Source organism: Pongo abelii, chromosome 7, assembly GCF_028885655.2.
Source record: "Pongo abelii isolate AG06213 chromosome 7, NHGRI_mPonAbe1-v2.0_pri, whole genome shotgun sequence".
NCBI lineage: Eukaryota > Metazoa > Chordata > Mammalia > Primates > Hominidae > Pongo > Pongo abelii.
Window position 1 is genome coordinate 13,872,494 of NC_071992.2, and position 18,946 is coordinate 13,891,439.

An 18,946-nucleotide genomic window follows, 5' to 3' on the forward strand; every position below is an offset into this window, starting at 1 on the left:
GATTTCTCTTTTGTTAGAAGCACCCTGTTGGCTACTTCCTGCCTTATGTGTGCACCTTCTACCACTTCCACTAGATCCGTTTCCATATCTGCAACTTGTAGATTTGCTGAACCTACAATTTACTTGGACTCAAAATATTAAAATAATTCCAGATACACCTACTTCCATGGGAAAAATATTTCTAGTCCATTTACTCACCACTTTGATCTACCGCATGAATATAGAATATATTCCTTATAGAATATAACTTTGGTTAAAACTATGCATATGGCCATTTAAAAATAGATTGGTATGATAAATAGACTGCAGTGGTCCTGAAACCAAACATTTTAAGTGTCTTAAGTTATATAGTTTTAAAAATATATATAAACTTTTGACTGTTTTTCTGTTTGACCAAAAGTAATGGTAGTGATAATGATTTCATAAATTCAAATTTATCTAGTTAAGCTTACTAGAATTCTTCTGAAATGGTTCTTTTTTTTTTTGAGATAGTATCTTGCTCTGTTGCCCAGACTAGAGTGCAGTGGGGCGATCTCAGCTCACTGCAACCTCTGCCCCCTGGGTTCAAGCAATTCTCCTGCCTCAGCCTCCTGAGTAGCTGGGATTACAGGCACACACCACCACGTCTGGCTAATTTTTTTGTATTTTTAGTAGAAATGTTCACCATGTTGGCCAGGCTGGTCTCAAACTCCTGACCTCAAGGGATCTGCCCGCCTCAGCCACCCAAAGTGCTGGAATTACAGGCATGAGCCACTGCACCTGGCCTGAAATGGTTCTTAACTAACAAATATGTATGCATATATACCCACACCTCACTACTTGTGTTTGTACGTACCTTGTCCATCACATAAGTCCATCACTCTGTCTCTGTGGCTGGTGGACACAGCAAACATCATTAAGTTGCCCCAGAGGCTCAGCTGTATCTCAGAGAAACCATGTCAGCCTCACAGAACTCTCAACTTGTCATGCACAGAATGAATCTTACTATCTTCTCCCAAGAGCCAAGCTCACTGATAATTTTGCTCTAGGTAAATTTCTCCCTATGCACAAAATGCATAAAATGACATGAAAGAATCAGGCTCAAAAGCATGTACAAATGATGTACTACAGGATGACCACTTTCTCTGGACAGGTTTAAGTTAGTGCCTTGGCCTCCTTTGGACCTTAAGCCTTCCACCAGCCTTTCAGGGCTTGTGTTCCAGCTAGCTCAGCTGACTTCCCCAGGCTATGTGAGAAATGTTACCCTCAGCCCCACTCTTCTGCTCTGCAGGTCTCATTTCCTACTTGGATCCAAGAAACACCTGCCATTTCCTCTTCCTGGGAAGGTTGCTGACTATATGCAGCCACATCCCTGCATATCAGATATGTACCCTCTTCCCCTTGCTCCGTCCCTGGCTTATTTATACTATACCTTTTTTTCCTATCTTTGGTCTCCTATGAATGTATGCCTAGGTGTTACCCTATCAGAACCTAGTTTAATATATCCTGTTATGCTTTCTCCATTCAAGAATTTACAAAACACATCCAAATGTCTGTTTTATCAGAAATACTTGATCTTGTAGATGGATACTCAAGATTTTATATTGAACAATTCCTAGCCATCCCTGTCCCCTAAATAGGTTTTCATACATCAATTTTGTAACTATCTATTTGTAGAAACGTCTTGTTATCAACTCTAAGAGTCTTCTATTGTGATCATCTCTACATTACGTGTTGGTTTCTCACTTAATTTCTCTACACCCAATAGATGGAGCAGTGAGCCTGTGGCAGATGTAAAATCTGAATTTCCTTCTAGAAACTCAACTTCTGTAATATAGTAATAGGTTTGGGTTTTCTTCTGGAAAAACAAGACGCTTTAGAAAAGTTAATTGGTTCGTGCATTAAGCTGAAAGAGCTCCACACAACGCTTGACTTTTTGTATCTCTAGCAATTAAGAGTTAGATTAGGACTTTACATTCATTCTCTTTAGGAAGCAAATGGGTGACGGTCATGGATGGTGAGGGGGAAGTACAAAGTTTCTACTATTTTAACTACCGAGGAATACCGATGGAATTCAGAGAAACCAGGAACTAGAATATAGAGTTTGTTGGGTTCAGACTAATAATTAGCTTTTGTTTGTTTTTGTTATGTTTTGTTTTTGAGACAGGGTTTCACTTGGTCCAGCTCAGGCTGGAGTGCAGTCGTGCAGTCATGGCTGTCTGCAGCTTTGACCTCCTGGGCTCAGGCAATCCTTGAGTAGTTTGCCCTCAAATTGCCCCTCAGCCTCCTGAGTAGTTGGGACTATAGGTGTGAGCCACCACACCCAGCTAATTTAAAGGATATGAACAGACACTTCTCAAAAAAAGGCATATATGTGGTCAACAAACACATGAAAAATAGCTCAGAATCACTGATCATTAGAGAAATGCAAATCAAAACCACAAATGAGATACCATCTCATGCCAGTCAGAATGGTGATTATTAAAAAGTCAAGAAATGGCCGGGCACGATGGCTCACGCTTGTAATCCCAGCACTTTGGGAGGCCGAGGCGGGCAGATCACGAGGTTAGGAGATCGAGACCACCGGTGAAACCCCGTCTCTACTAAAAATACAAAAAATTAGCCGGGCGTGGTGGTGGGCGCCTGTAGTCCCAGCTACTCGGAGAGGCTGAGGCAGGAGAATGGCGTGAACCCGGGAGGCGGAGCTTGCAGTGAGCCGAGGTCGCGCCACTGCACTCCAGCCTGGGTGACAGAGACAGACTCCGTCTCAAAAAAAAAAAAAAAAAAAAAAAAGTCAAGAAACAAGGCTGGGTACTGTGGCTCACACCTGTAATCCCAGCACTTTGGGATACCGAGGCAGGTGGATCACCTGAGGTCAAGAGTTCGAGACTGGCCTGGCCAACATGGTGAAACTCCATCTCTACTTAAAAATACAAAAATTAGTCAAGTGTGGTGGCAGGTGCCTATAATCCCAGCTACTCAGGAGGCTGAGGCAGGAGAATTGCTTGAACCTGGGAGGCAGAGGTTGCAGTGAGCTGAGAAGCGGCCACTGCACTACAGCCTGGGTGACAGAGTGAGACTCTGTCTCAAAAAAAAAAAAAAAAAAAAAAAAGAAGTCCAAGAAACAACAGATGCTGGTGAAGTTGCATAGAAATAGGAACACCTTTACACTGTTGATGGGAATGTAAATTAGTTCAACCATTGTGGAAGACAGTATGGTGATTCCTCAGAAATTTAGAACTGGAAATACCATTTGACCCAGCAATTCCATTACTGGATATAGACCCAAAGGAATATAAGTCATTCTATTTTAAAGATACATACACATGTATGTTCATTGCAGCACTATTCGCAATAGCAAAGACATGGAATCAACCCAAATGCCCATGATAGACTGGATAAAGAAAATGTGGTACATATACAACATGGAATACTATGCAGGCATAAAAAGGAATGAGATCATGTCCTTTGCAGGGACATGGATGAAGCTGGAAGCCATTATTTTCAGCAAACTAACACAGGAACAGAAAACCGAGTACCACATAGTCTCACTCATAAGTGGGAGCTGAACAACGAGAACACCTGGACATAGGGAGGGAAACACTTCCTGGGATGTTCTGGAGGAGGATGGTGGGAGGAGAGCATGAGGGAAAAGAGCTAATGCATCCTGGGCTTAATACCTAGGTGATGGGTTGATCTGTGCAGCAAACCACCATGGCACACGTTTACCTATGTAACAAACCTGCATATCCTGCACATGTACCCTGGAACTTAAAAAAAATAATTGTTATTAAAAAAATTTTGCAGATCAGTCAGCTTCCTCAGGCTCCACTTTTCAAATTTTATTTCTCTCCTCTCAGCCTCCTTTAATTTTTAACTGCCACCCTCAGAATAAAGTTAGAGAGGCCCTTTGAAAATATCTAATTCATTCTTCCCAGTTTTATGGATGAGGAAACAGAAGCCCAGCAAGGGCAAGGCCTACCCTCTTGGGAGACAGGTATCATCAAAGTTCTAGAAAAATTGCAGTGATCTTGTCTAGCCTCCCTCAGCCCGGTGGTGAGTGGCAGCTCTTTGGGAGCCACTGTGCATAGCAAACATGCTGGTGCGGGAAAAGTGTCAGTGGCTTCAGGCTCCATGTCACTTTCTCTATGCAAAACAATGGAGAGGCATTTGGTACCTGTGAAAGGCATCTCCTGCCCTCCCAGGCTCTCAACCCAGCTTATTGGTCACATTGCTTTACACGAGGGGCTGCTGGCTCACCTTGTCAGAGCCTCGGTATAACTTGGGCCACCAGTAGGACAAGAGTTAAATGGGTTCAATCAAGTCTTAAGCCATTCTCTCCACGTGCCACTGAAGAATCAAGTCCGCTTGTCAGCACTGTCCCCCCTGCTAAGCTCTGTCTATATTTTCCTTGATTTGAACAAATGAAACCTCATTTTCATGTGTTCAGTCCTGCTTAGTGGAGGACTATTCACACATGAAGTTGCTTATTTTTTGCTTACATGTTGGCTCTCGCCTGTAATCCCAGCATTTTGGGAGGCTGAGGCAGGTGGATCTCCTGAGCTCAGGAGTTCGAGACCAGTCTGGGCAACATAGAGAAACACACTCTCTACAAAAAATGCAAAAAATTAGCCAGGCATGGTGGCATGTGCCTGTGGTCCCAGCTACTTGGGAGGCTGAGGTGGGAGAATCGCTTGAACCTGGGAGGTTAAAGCTGCAGTGAGCCAAGATCATGCCACTGCACTCCAGCCTGGGTGACAGAGGGAGACCCTGTCAAAAAAAAAAACAAAAACAAAAAGAAATTGCTTATTTTTGATTCTGGAAATGTTACCCCCAAAAAATCAGGGTTTGTTGGTCCGATGAATAACAAACCACGCTCCTTGAGAACGCAGGTGCGTGATCAATAGGAGTTTTATTACTTGGTATAAGGAAGAAGGGCACTGGGATTATTCTCCAAAGCAGTGTCTCCCAGAGGGAATGTGACAGGAAGGTTTTAAGGGGTAATGGAGAGAGGAGGGAGTCCGTTGCATGCAGAGGAGGGGTCCCAGTGGCACCAATGCAGTGAGTCCTCATGCCAGCACATACGTCGCATGTGGTTGCTCGTGAAGCTGCTGCTCCCCTGGGGTGGAGACTATAGAATGGCCACGAGGAAAGTTCATCGAATTCATCTGTAAGTTGCTGGGGCCTGTCAGGAGCTGCTTTTAACCTGCTGGGTGAACACCATGCAGGGTCTAGGAAGAAACAGACTGCAGGGCACGAGGCTGCAAAACAGGCTGATTGCTCAAGTTGATTAAATTCCTAGAATCCCCAGAGACCCTCCCTGTCTGCTTACAGAAATATTCTAGAAGACAGGGTGAATTTCTTCCAGATGGTATTCCCTCTGAAAGAATCTGTTAGCCTGGCAAAGAGTAGATGACAAGGTTGACTCAGGGTTACTCCGTTGTACCACCAGCTGCTTCTTGGCCTTACCACCCGATCCTAGAAAGAGAAGCAAAACTAGCTGGTAGTGAGACTGCGACGCCCACCTGTTTTCACATTTTCTCTAGTGGAAACTTGAAGTTGTTCTTCTGCCTAAAAGGCTTCTCTCTCTCTTCTTTCAGTTCTCTGCCCAAGTACCTCTTCTTCTTGACCACTTTTCCTAAAATATCACCTTTGGCCAGGTATGGGAGCTTTCAGCTCTAATTACAGTACTTTGGGAGGCCAAGGTGAGAGGATCACTTGAGCTCAGGAGTTTGAGACCAGCCTGGGTGACATAGTGAGATTCTGTCTGTTAAAAAAAAAAAAAAAATTAGCTGGGTGATGTGATGCATATCTGTGGTCCCAGCTACTTGGAAGGCTGAGGCTGGAGGATCCATTGAGGTTGGGAGGTTGAGGCTGCAGTGAGCCCTGATCATGTCACTGCACTTCAACCTGGGCGACAGAGTGAGACCCTGTCTCCAAAAAACAAAACAAAACAAAAACAAAAAACACCTTTCTTCCTCCATCCCTTGATTTCTGGCTTAATCTTTTTCATTTTATTTGTACATGATCACTGGAGATTAAGTTCCACACAGAATGGGCCTGGATGGTATTGTTTTCCATGGTGCCCACAAATGTGCTGGCAAAATGTCAGACGCTCAAAAACATACTGGGTGAAAGATCTACACAATGAAGGGAAGGATGGTTGCCAAAGCACCCTGACAGCACCTCCCGCAGCCTCCACGGTGGAGAACCAGCTGTGTGCTCAAAGCCACACCCCTCCTTGTTGAGGGCGTGTGTCCAGATAAGAGCCAGATTGGCGAACAGGTAGAGCAGGGGTGCGTTAAAGCAGTTTCTGCCCTACCTTCACAGATCTCGCCATCCTCCTGGCATCACTTGAGTAATCTAAAAAAGACTTTATCCATTCAATGGGGACTCATACTTCCTTTGGGGATTGGGAGGATTAAACATGAGTCTGGTAGGTCAGAAGGGCTTGATGCAAGACAGAAGTGCTTTGAGTGTGTTCTCTGCGGTGCAGTTGCTGGGCTGGTCAGTGGTAAGTTTAGGACAAGTTTAGGATAAATTCTTGCCCACAGCAGCAACTCCTGAGACTTGCTGTGGCATAGAATGACCCGCAGGGCAAACGTGGATCCCAGACTGATGCAGGACTCTCTTTCCATGCTGTCCTGAACCTTTTTTTTTTTTTTTTTTAGACGGGGTCTTGCTCTGTCGCCCAGGATGGAGTGTGGTGGCGCCATCTTGGCTCACTGCAAGCTCTGCCTTCCGGGTTCATGCCATTCTCCTGCTTCAGCCTCCCAAATAGCTGGGACTACAGGTGCCCGCCACCACACCCGGCTAATTTTTTGTATTTTTAGTAGAGACGGGGTTTCACCGTGTTAGCCACGATGGTCTCGATCTCCTGACCTCGTGATCCGCCCACCTTGGCCTCCCAAAGTGTTGGGATTACAGGCGTGAGCCACCGTGCCCGGTTTTTTTTTTCTTTAAGACACAGTCTCGCTTTGTTGCCCCGGCTGGAATGCAGTGGTGTGCTTTTAGTTCACTACTGCCTTGAACCCCTGGGCTCAAGTGATCCTGCTGCCTCAGCCTCCTAAGTAGCTAGGACTCTAGGCATGTTGCCACTATGCCTGACTAACTTTTAAAAATTTTTTTGTAGACATGGGGTCTAGCTATGCTGCCCAGGCTGGTCTTGAACTCCTGGCCTCAAAGCATTCCTTCCACTTGGCCTCCCAAAGCACTGGGATTACAGGCTGTCTTGAACATGTCTATAGCAAAAAGGAGTTTGTATTTTTAAAGGGGGAGTTTTGGCTTTTTTCTCTTGATAGGGGAAAAGTAGAGTTTTAACTCTCAGCAACCGAATCCTAATCCTCAGGCAGGAAATGTTTTGCATATAAGGCAGTGGAGAATCATTGGGTTGAGGAGAAAAGCAAAACACACAAAACATCAGTTTTGTTTGTTTTTACCAAAGCTTCCCTGGAGGTAGAATTATGATGCAGCCCAGACTCAGCATTTGCCAGGAGCCCAGTACCTGTATGGTGTCTGCTAGGTGCTGACTTCTCAGGTCCCTAATTGCTGCCTTCGGAGGTGTTAGTGGAAAACAGCCCTGTTGCACTTTCTCCTTTCTGGCTCTGTACCCTCGAGCAAGTCCCCAAGCTCATATCGGTAGCAGGCACTCAAAGGTCTGAATATGAGCCACCAGTTGGGATTGAAATTCGAGTGAGACAGTCCCAGCGAAAGCCTTGCAACTCCAAGTGTGGTCCATGAGCCGGCAGCATTGGCATCTCCTGCAAGCCAGTTAGGAAATCTTTTCAGGGCCTCACTCCAGATCTACTGAATCAGAATCTGCATTTGAGATTCCAAAGTGATACAGCCTACACCTTAAAGCCTGGCTTCAGAAAGAGAGAAATAAGTGATTCCAGTACCAAATGGCAAGGGAAGTGAATCTCTATCATCCCTTCCACTCTAACATGCAGCATGTGCTATTAAGTTAGCCTCACTATAGCTATTATCAGTGCTTGCTGAACTGAATGAATGTTCCTACCTCTGAACGGCAGGTTTTAAAGATGTGATTCCGTTCAGTTAAAGGCACCCTTGAAACAACTACTTGGAATTGAAGCCAGCCCTGCTGGAGACCCAATCCCCTTCATGGAACACATAGCTGCCTTCCTGTGATTCTAAACACCACTGCTACAAAGGAAAAGATTTCCAGTCTCGCCTCAAGTGGAAACTGGTGCTTCTCGTTTTCTCAACAATAGACTTGGCTTTGCACAGAAACGGCATGAACCTGAAAACAAAGCAATCAGGGACTTAAATGGGGCCCGTTGGCTTTTTTTAGTAACCTTATGCTAAGAGGTGCAAAGATTTGAGTGCTAGATTTCAGACACAAGTGCGGAGGCAGCCAGGAAATTGTTAGTAATGAATGTTTAAACTCCCAAAGGTTGTACTGAAGACAAAAGAGCTTTTGTGGATATACTGAAACTATTGTTTTAAAATTTTATTTATAAATAAAAGATATATACATATGTGCTTTCATGTGATTAACAGGTTCCATTTTGTACAAAATATTAAACCTAGAGTCCTCTGCGTCCTGGATGAGGCGTCCAAAGGGTGGAATAGTACAGCATTAGGACATTCGTTCTCCTCCCAGCTTCTGGAAGAGAAATTCTTGCGTGCCCTCGACTTTCACAGCAAAAATAAGTGAGAAAAAAGATAAATCCCATTTATGCAATGATATGTAGCTATGAGTTAATCACGTTATTTCATTCCATGAAATCCCTTAAGCTGCTGGCATTTGCATGGCTCTAAGTTTATTTTAAGAGGCTCATTCAAACGTGGCCAGGAATATATTGGCCTCTTGAGAGTTTGCATGGCAAGGAGTTATACAGCAGGAAAAAGAAAAAAACCCAATAATTATATTGATGCAAGATTCATCGGTATTTTAGAATATTGTCGTTTCAACATGTTAAATTGTTTCTGAGCACTGCTGATTTCAACACTGTCCCTGGTCCACGTGACGCAAATGCCACCCTTTCCATAAATTCTTCAGCAAAAAAATATGAAAAGCCCGTCACTCCCTAAGAGGACCCTGATCCCTCTGGAGAGGAAAACTAAACTCTTTAAGAAGAAAACCAAACCCAACCTGAACTAATCGTCTAAGGAGTCCTGTTTGGTCCCACGAAAGGAAAATTTCCATCCGCACCAGTGAGGGGCAAGTGTCCGGGTTCCAACTCGAAGCCAGGCGGGCCTGTGTGGGGGTGAGTCCTTTGCCACCCGGCCCCCCCCAGGCTCTGCAGGCGTCTAGAGGTCGGAGTCGCAGGGCAGCGAGCTGTCACAGGGGTGGGTGCTGCACGAGGGAGCGTCCGGGGACTCGGCCGCCTCCCACCCCTCCCCGTCGAGGACGTCCACCGAGTTGGTGTAGGCCTTGGGCCGCGGCCGCGGCATGGGGAAGCCGACCTGGGGCTTGGCCTTGCGGTGCTGGGCAGGCGGCGGTCGGTGCTGGCCGTCGCTGTAGTACTTGATGGCGGGCGCCAGCTCGGGCTCGGGCCACTCCACTCGGATGGTGCTGACGCTGCTGCGGCGAGGCCCGGCGGAGGGCGCCTTGCGGCGGCGGCGACAACGCTCCTCGCACCAGGGCGCGAAGCTGAGCGCCAGCGAGAAGCCGCCCAGCAGCAGCAGGCAGCTGCCCAGGTAGCCCAGGACCAGGCTGTAGCTGACCTGCACCGTGACCGGGCTGGCCGGGGCGGGCAGGACGTCGCGGTCCCCCAAGAAGTGGTTGTACCAGGACACCGGGATGAGGCTGAGGAGGCCAGCGACGAAGAGCACGACGCCCGAGAGCCCTGCCAGCACGAAGCTGGGCTCGTCCTGCCAGCAGCGCACGCCCAGCGACGCCAGCAGCAGCCCCAGGACCGTGGCGGCCAGCGAGGTGACCATGAGTGCCCGCGCCACCAGCACAGGCTGGGCCTCGAAGTAGCCCCACTCGTCCGTCTGGCCGCACTCGCGCTCACTGCTGCTCTGTTCGCGACACATGTCCCACAGGCCCTGGTACAACTCCACGTCCACTGGCTGGTTCAGGAAGCCCTTCACCAGCCGCCAGCCTGGCGCCAGGGTGCCGGTCAGGTTGAGCAGCAGCCCGCAGGGCGCGAACACCATGCCCAGCGTCATCACCACCGGAGTCCGCATCCCGGGCCGCCGCGCCAACGGCGCCCCTGCAGCCTGCCTTCCTTCTTCGCTGTCCCCTTCTCCGCCGTCGCCTTCTCCCTGCCGTGCTCCGGGGACCCGAAGTCAGCCGTGGCTCCGGGGCTCCGTGGCTCCGGGGACCCGAAGTCAGCGCGGGCGCCCCGGGCTCCGGGTCGGGCTCCTGCGCCCTGATCGCCCCAGGGACACTCTTTGTCTCCTGCGCGGGGACCGTCCCCACTTAGGCTAGTTCCTTCCTCGCGTCCCGGCTGCTCCGCCCTCCTACTGGCCCTAATCGAAACCAGCCCGCGGGCGGGTCTGACCGAAACCGCCAGTCCGGGCGCGGGTGCGCAGGGGCGGCCGCCGCGGCCAAACCCGGTCCGGGAGAGAGGGACCCGAGGTGCGCGCAGGAAGCGGCGGGGCCACCTCGCCCGCGGCAGGCGAGATGGGGATCCGAGCGGCGGGGACACCCCACCTTGCAGCCGGGCGGCTGAGCCACGCCTGGCCTGGATTGCTCCCGGCAGGAGCAAAGGTCGCCCCGCCCCTGGCTCCTCGCGCCGCCCCGCGTGGCCTGGCGGGCGGTGGGCGGGGAGGGAAAGAGGCGGTGCTGGCGGAACGCGGTGGCTGCGCAGCTTCCCTGATGCTTAGCGGATCTCGGTTCCTAGAATTTTTTTCTGGTCCCTGCCCGTCGACCCTACGCTTATAGCTTCGCCCTCTACTCCCAGAGGGTTCCCGATGGCCCCCAAGTTTGCTCTGCAACTTGCAGCCACTCGCAGAGAAGTGGGCGGTGCCGAGCGCTCTCGGGGGTTTGGAGGTGCGCTGGGTGAGTGTGCAGAAGCCCACCCAGTCCAGGAGCGTGTCCCAGAATGTTGCACCTGATTATGTCCTTAATAAAGGCTCCACACTCTGGATTAAATTCGTCTCTAAAGAATCCGTGCCAGTGTGTTTCTGGGCAGAAGGGTTACACGAGGATTTTACTTTCCTTTTTCAGCCTTGTGAGACTTTCAAGGGGACTAGAAAGAGGGACCAGTGTTCCTGGATGTCCTGCTTAGCATTTTTTGCAGGTTTATTTAATTTTACAGTGTCCTGTGGCCTTTCCTCCTCTGTAGGTTATTTTACAACTCTATAAATTATAGAAAGCCTGTAGTATTGCAAATGACTTTTGTCAACATCAAGGCTAATGAGTTTGTCCCAGTGGAATGATTATTGTCCAATGGATACTGACCAGTATGGCATTGATTTGTAAATTCATTTTAGCATTCCTGTTTGCCTGTATATGTGTGTCCTTTTATTCTTTGCTTTTTTTTTACTTTTTCTTTTATCTATTTATTTGTTTTAAACAGGGTTGGGGAGTTTCACTGTGTTGCCCAGGCTGGTTGCAAACTCCTGGGCTCAGGTGAGTCTCCCGCCTCAGCCTCTGGAGTAGCTAGGACTGCAGGCAAGTGGCCAGCTTGTTTGGTTTTAACATCATACTGGTTTCCTTATTTAATAATGAGTTAAATAACATCTTTCACACATATTCATTTTATATTTGTGTGGAAGTCACGATGGTTACATTTTTTCTAAAAATTATCCTTTAATAACACTTTTTTGTATTTTCTATATTTTTACAATGAAAATGTATTACCTTTATAATTGTTTAAAATTAAAACTATTTTTAAAATTCAAGTTAATTTAGCATTGTTTGAAATAATGTTGAATATTCCAGAGTGGACAACACTAGGAATGACAGTGACTGCTTTTTTTAAAAGAATATTTTTAAATTAAAAAAAAAAACCTGGGGTAACATACATGTAACATACAGTTGACCGTTGTAACCATCTTTAAGTGTACAGCTCATTGGTATGACATACATTCACGTTGTTGTGATACCCTCACCACCATCCACTCCTGGGATTTTTTCCTCTTCCCAAACTGACAATGTACCCACTAAACACTAACTCCCCTTTCCTCCCTCCCTCACAGGCCCTGGTGATCACCATTCTACTTTTTTCTCTATATAAATTTAACTACTTTAGGTACCTCATATAACTGGAATCGGATAGTATTTGTCCTTTCGTGACTGGCTTATTTCACTGATCATAATGTCCTCCAGGTTCATCCATATTGTAGCATGTGTCAGAATGTCTTTCCTTTTGAAGGAAAAAAATAGAATGATATTCTATTGTACATAAATACCACATTTTGTTTATCCAGTCTTCCATCCATGGACACTTAGATTGCTTTTACCTTTTGGCTATTGTGAATAATGCTGTTGCATCATTCATGTAATAGTGATATATACATCACTTTTAATTTTTTTTAATTAAAAAATTTTTTTCGAGATGGAGTCTTGCTCTGCTGCCCAGCCTAGAGTGCGATGGCAAAATTTCGGCCCACTGCAACCTCTGGTTCCCAGGTTCAAGCAAGCAGTTCTCCTGCCTCAGCCTCCTTAGTAGCTGGGATTATAGGCACCCACCACCACGCCCAGATAATTTTTGTATTTTTAGTAGAGACGGGATTTTACCTTGTTGCCCAGGCTGATCTCGAACTCCTGACCTCAAGTCATCTGCCAACCTTGGCTTCCCAAAGTGCTGGGATTACAGGTGTGAGCCACCGTGCCTGTCCTATGCATCATTTAAAATTTGTCTTGTTTCATTAACTGTGTGGTGATTGACTATCTGAAGCAGGAATCAATTTGCCATCCCTTTCATACATATCAGAAGGTATCATGTGCGACACTGCCACTTCATAAATGCTTCATGTGATTTGAATCTTCTTCCAAAATAGTTTCGTTTTTGCTTAGATCTCTGTGGAATGAGTGAAGCCCAGGTGTTATTTACCTGTGGGGAGGAAGGGAATCCTGGGTGTTCTACCTCCTAAATCTGCCTTTCGTCCTTCCATGTCTCTTTCTTCTCTACTGCCTCTTCCCAGTACAGGCCATTCTCCCAACTTTCTCCTTAAGCTGCTAACTGGTCTCCTACACCGGGCTTTGTGGCTCCCTTTTTATTAGCCACTCCACCCTCACAGCTGGCCTGCATTAACCCTTTACAAGACCATTCCCAGTCCCACCCAGCCCTGCATTCTAGCCCTGTCTCTCCCTCCCTTCCCCCTCATCTCCTCACATTATAACCCAAAGAAACTGGATTTTCCCCCACATTTTCCCCAAGCATTGTGTGCCCTTTTGCTTCTAGACCTTTGTAAATGCCCTTCTCTTTTCCTAGTGCCCTGCCTATTACTTCCCCACTCCAATGCATCCTTAGATCTTTGCTTAAGTGCCATTTTCTCTGGGAGGGTTTCCTCATCCCCTAGATTAAGTTAATTTTTCCTTTCGTATACTCCCATGACCCCGTTTGTATCACAGCACTTACCACAGTTCCTTAGTCCTTGAATCATCTTGTTTTCTAGCTGGTCTGGGAGTTCTCTGAGGGCAGGGACCATGTACATCTTGTTCTGTCCTCCAAACACATCTTGGTGCCTGGGCCACCGCAGCCACTCAACAAATCAATTTTATGTCTTTCTGCCCTGTGTTCTTCCACATAGTACCTACAGAATTTTCCAACAAACGACCATCTGGCCAAAACAGATTGTGACATACATCTCAGTAAGCAGGTTGATTTGTCTGAATGTTTCTTTTTCCTTAGCATAGAAAACAATCTATCCCATACGGGTATGGGATAGCTCCAGATATTTACGACGAATAAGCGTAGGCCTGTGGGGGTCACTTTCTGCGGCAATAGAGAAAGAAGTGACTGTGTTAAGCATAGCATCTGGGGATACAGCTGACCTCGGTTCCCTGGCCTTCTGAGTTCATCTGAAGTCTGAGGGAGAAATACAGCGTAAGTCACTATGTGGCAGGAATGAATGAATGATTGCTGAGATTAGGACCTGGCTGTGTAAGTGGATACCCAGATTCTACCACAGATTTCTTTTCTGAAGAAGGGCCCAGTAGTAATGCAAGAATCTGTCGACTATGCTGCAGGTTTTGAAATGAATAGTGAGCCCCCAGCAATGAATTCTGAAGGGACTGATGCTGAGTCCCCTGTTTGCCTGCACGCTAGGCCTCTGCTACCACCTCGCAGAAAGGTGCAACCTTCTGCAACAGCTTCATCTTGGAAAGCCACATTACCAACTTTGGCACCAGGGACAGGTTTCATGGAAGGGTATTTTTTCCGTGGGGTTGCAGAGGTGAAGATGGTTTCGGGATGAAACTGTTCACCTCGGATGATCAAGCAACCTAGATCCCTCGCATGTGCGGGTTACAATGGGGTTCACACTGCCATGAGAATCTAATGCCACCACTGATCTGACAGGAGGTGGAGCTCAGGCAGTAATGCTCGCTCGCCCGCACTCACCTCCTACCGTGCGGTCCAGTTCCTAACAGGCCACAGACTGGTACTGGTTGGTGGCCCAGGGGTTGGGGACCCCTGCATTAGATCACTTTGCCGTGATAAGATGTCCTCAGATTCCCTCTGCCAGGTCTTTATTTTACTTTCTCCAAAGGCTATTTTCTCTTTTTCTTCCTGGAACTCTGAACACCCTTTCCTGTGTTTGCTAAGTGATAAGACAATTTTGTTTACAATGTTATACTGTGAGAATTCTGAATATGAGTGAGAAATGAACTCCACTGATAATCATCCTATGGTAAATCCACTTCAGTGGGTTATAGAATAAAAATTAAACTATGAAAAAACTTAAACTATGATCTTTATTTTTAAATAGCATTAAAACAGCCTGAATTGAATAAAGCCCCTTCAATATTGTATTAGTTTTTCTTGTTGGCCAGTAGTCCAACAGCTGTTTTACCACCTGTGAGTGCCTAATATTGTAGAAAATAAATCAATAACTTTTGACATCCAGTGTAAAGTAGCCCTCTTGTTAGCTCAGTATGACTTCCCTCTAATTTGTTCTCTTTATAGAATTTATCACTGCCAGGTGTTTTCTAGTATTTGTGTACTGACTTATCTGTATTGCTTCCTACACTGCATTGTATGTTTCAAAGACTAGAGATGTTGCTTGTGGCTATATCTCAGCTGCTGGAATAGTGCCTAGCTCTTAGTGGTACTCAATACATATCTATTAAATAAATGGAAGAATTTTTGTATAGTTCCTACATAGTAACACAATAGAAGAATATAGCATACATCGCTTTTTAAAAAGTTACAGTAACATGCACGTAAAATTTACCATCTTAACCATGTTACATGTACAGGTCACCTAGGTACAGGTCAGTAGTGTTAGGTTCATTCACCTTGTTGTGCAACCAACCTGCAGAACTCTTTCTATTTTGCACAACTGGAATTCTATACCCATTCATCAATTCTCCATCCTTGCTATCCCCTAAGCCCCTAGCAATCACCTCTCTATTTTATGTCACTCTGAATTTGACTACTCTAGATAGCTTATATAAATGGATTCATACAATATTTGTTATCTTGTGACTGGCTTATTTCACTTAGCATAATGTGCTTGAGATTCATCTGTGTTATAGCATATGTCAGAATTTCCTTCCTTCTTATTATGGCAATAAATAATATCCTATTGTCGATAAATTCCAGATTTTGTTTATGCAGTCATCCATCAGTGAACCCTTGGGTTGCTTCTACCTTTTTTGGTTATTGTGAATGCTGCTGTGATGTATACATTTTTTTTTTTTGAGATCGACTCTCACTCTGTTGTCCAGGCTGAAGTGCAGTGGAGCAATCTTGGCTCACTACAACTTCTGCCTCTCGGGTTCAAGCGATTCTCCTGCCTAAGCCTCCCGAGTAGCTGGGATTACAGGTGCACACCACCATGCCTGGCTAATTTTTGTATTTTTAGTAGAGACGGGGTTTTGCCATGTTGGCCAGGCTGGGCTCAAACTCCTGACCTCAAGTGATCTGCCTGCCTCGGCCTCCCAAAGTGCTGGGATTACAGACGTGAGAGTATACAACATTTGAATTTGTCTTATTTCATTTCCTGTGTGGCGACTTTAGATGGCCACTAAAACAGGAATCAACTTGCCGCCCTCACACAAATCAGAAGGCATCCTGTGATACTATGCCACTGTTTCAAAAAATATGCTTAAGTTTTATCTTCTAGTGGCTTCAAACCCTTCTTGGCGTAGAGTCACGGTGGCCTCCCTTGACAAGAGGGAAATGCTGGGTGGGATTTGGGGTGGGGCTGTTCTAGGAATCAGCAGCTGCCTCTGTCTCGCCATGCTTGCTTCTCTTCAACCCTGGCCCTTCCTGTCTACTGCAGGGCAAACATATTTACCATGCCATGGACTAAGTTCACTGAGGTCTTTGAGATAATTTTCAGTTTGTGTTGTTATTTATTTATTTATTTTTATTCACAAGGGGTTTGTTTCATTTTTGGCAAAATTTATCTTTTGAGAAAACCACACGGCCACTGGGCAAAGTCCTAAATGTAAAAATCGAGTACTACAGTGATGGTAACTCTTTCCACATTAATGTACAGACCCAATCCAATCCCAATAAAGTGTCAGACAGGAACTGGACAGGTGATTTCAAAGTTCATTCAAAAAAAAATAAATGAATGAAACACATCAAGAAACTTTTAGATAGAGCAGTTATGAAAGGGTCTGCACACTCCAGCTGTTAAATGTAGTTTAAAGCTATAATAACTTAAATTCTATGTTAGCACTAGAATATGAAGGTAGATCAATAAAAATATCATCAGTTGAAGCCAAAAAGTAGACCTTAGTTATACATTTATAATACAAGAAAAGTGGGATTTCAAATCATAGAGAAAGGCATGAAAACTCGATAGTATTGTGGCAATTGGTTAGCTTTGGAAGAAGAAAAAACCTAAGTTCATACATATACATCACAAAATATGTAAAAACATAGGTAGGTGGACTACCTAGTTACATGTAAAAACTAATACTGGCCGGGCGCGATGGCTCATGCCTGTAATTCAGCACTCTGGGAGGCCGAGGCAGGTGGATCACTTGAGGTCAGGAGTTCAGAGACCAGCCTGGCCAACATGGTGAAACCCCATCTCTACTGAAAATACAAAAGTTAGCCAGGCTTGGTGGTGGGTGCCTATAATCCCAGGTACTCAGGAGGATGAGGCAGGAGAATTGCTTGAACATGGGGGTTGGAGGTTGCAGTGAGCCGAGATCGTGCCACTTCACTCCAGCCTGGGCAAAAGAGGGAAACTCCATCTCAAAAAACAAAAACAAAAACAAAACAAAGCAAAAAACCACGAACAAAGCACAACAAAACAAAAACTAATAATAAAAGAATTAGAAGGAAGTGGAGGTGGAGATAAAGCTACAGGAGTGAAAAGGTTTTCTAAGCAAAACATCCAAGATGGCAATGATAGAGAAAAAGGTTGATAGATTTAGCTACATGAGAGTTTAAAATATTTTGATTTCAACATGCCTCACACAAAATTAAGACAAATCTTTATTAGTTTACGTGGTGGAAAAGAAGTTGATGTTTCATCTATATGGCAAATCAATAGGAAATCTTAGTATTGCGGTGAAAATTGGGTGAAGAATATGCACAGAGAAAAAGAAAATAGACATCAACTAATCAAGTTCCAAGGTGATCAATTAAATGACCCTTTTATTCACAAAAATGCCAAATAGAACAAAGAGAAACCATTTTTTTCTTCTTAAATTCGAATCATGTAGGGAGAAAAATACTACCCAAATTTGGCCAGAGTTGCAGAAAAAAATCACCACTAGAGGTAAAGTAAATAAACATTTATTTCAGACATGATGTTGCAATTTGTTTTTAAAAATCTTAAATATGAACCTTCACTTTGGTTTCTGAATTAACTTTCTAGGTGTTTGCTTCAAGGAAATAAACAGAATATGTAGAAAGATTTAGTATAAAGATATCCACTAGAGTACCTTTGTTGTTGTTGAGATGGAGTCTCGCTCTATTGCCAGGCTGGAGTACAGTGGCGTGATCTCGACTCACTGCAACCTCCACCTCCAGGGTTCAAGGGATTCTTCTGCCTCAGCCTCCCCAGTAGCTGGGACTACAGATGTGCGCCACCACATCCAGCTAATTTTTTGTATTTTTAGTAGAGACAGGGTTTCTCAATGTTGACCAGGATGGTCTCGATCTCTTGACCTTGTGATCCACCCACCTCAGCCTCCCAAAGTGCTGGGATTACAGGTATGAGCCACCACGCCCAGCCTAGAGTGCCCTTTATAATAAGCTGATTATAAAGTAGTGGGGCAGTATGAAACAATTAAATCTTAAAAAGAATATCTGTATATACAAAAATACTAGAAGGAACAATGGGATGTACAATTGATTTTTATTTTGTTTGAGATTTTACACATTTTATTTCTCTAGAATTTTAAACATATGAAAAAGATTATTTAAAAAAATCATGATCAGTTAAGTGTCTCCATTTTTCTAATTTTGAAGTAAAATCTCACATTCCTATGACACGCATTTTTTCTCCCGTAATTGTGAATGTGCCATAACTAGCTCTAGTCTTTTATGGCCATAACTAGCTCTAGTCTTATGTGAACAGAGCTAAATTCTATTTTGATACAATGACAGGCCATTCACAGAAATACATGCAGAATAAATGATGTGCGCATGTTCCAGGAAAAAATGGAGTGGTATATTTACACATGTCTAAGTATTTTTTATGTTTAAACATGATATAGAAACAGTCTTTACATGGGAACAAATAGCAATGACGAAATTCAACGTACAAATCAGTCATAACAAAATTCACATATGGCATTGACTTTGAACTTCAAGAATACATTCAGCAAATATGCTGTATACTGGTAAAGAGAAAAACCAGACAGCCTGATTTCTCATCTTTATATTATTTCTTCTTTCTGAAGGTCATTTTAAAT

At 45.0% G+C, this 18,946-nt stretch overlaps 1 protein-coding gene across 1 annotated transcript; it reads right to left on the reverse strand.

The window, feature by feature from the left end:
* Window positions 1–8,434: 8,434 nt before the first annotated feature.
* Window positions 8,435–10,674, reverse strand: CLDN23 (claudin 23). The gene has a single exon (XM_054561193.2). It carries the CDS (start codon window positions 10,132–10,134, stop codon window positions 9,253–9,255), a length of 882 nt encoding a protein of 293 aa, XP_054417168.2. The 5' UTR covers window positions 10,135–10,674; the 3' UTR covers window positions 8,435–9,252.
* Between the last annotated feature and the right edge of the window lie 8,272 nt (window positions 10,675–18,946).

Bases quoted from the DNA above. Each gene is read 5' to 3' on its own strand.
- CLDN23 (XM_054561193.2), bottom strand. From the start codon at position 10,134: ATGCGGACTCCGGTGGTGATGACGCTGGGCATGGTGTTCGCGCCCTGC.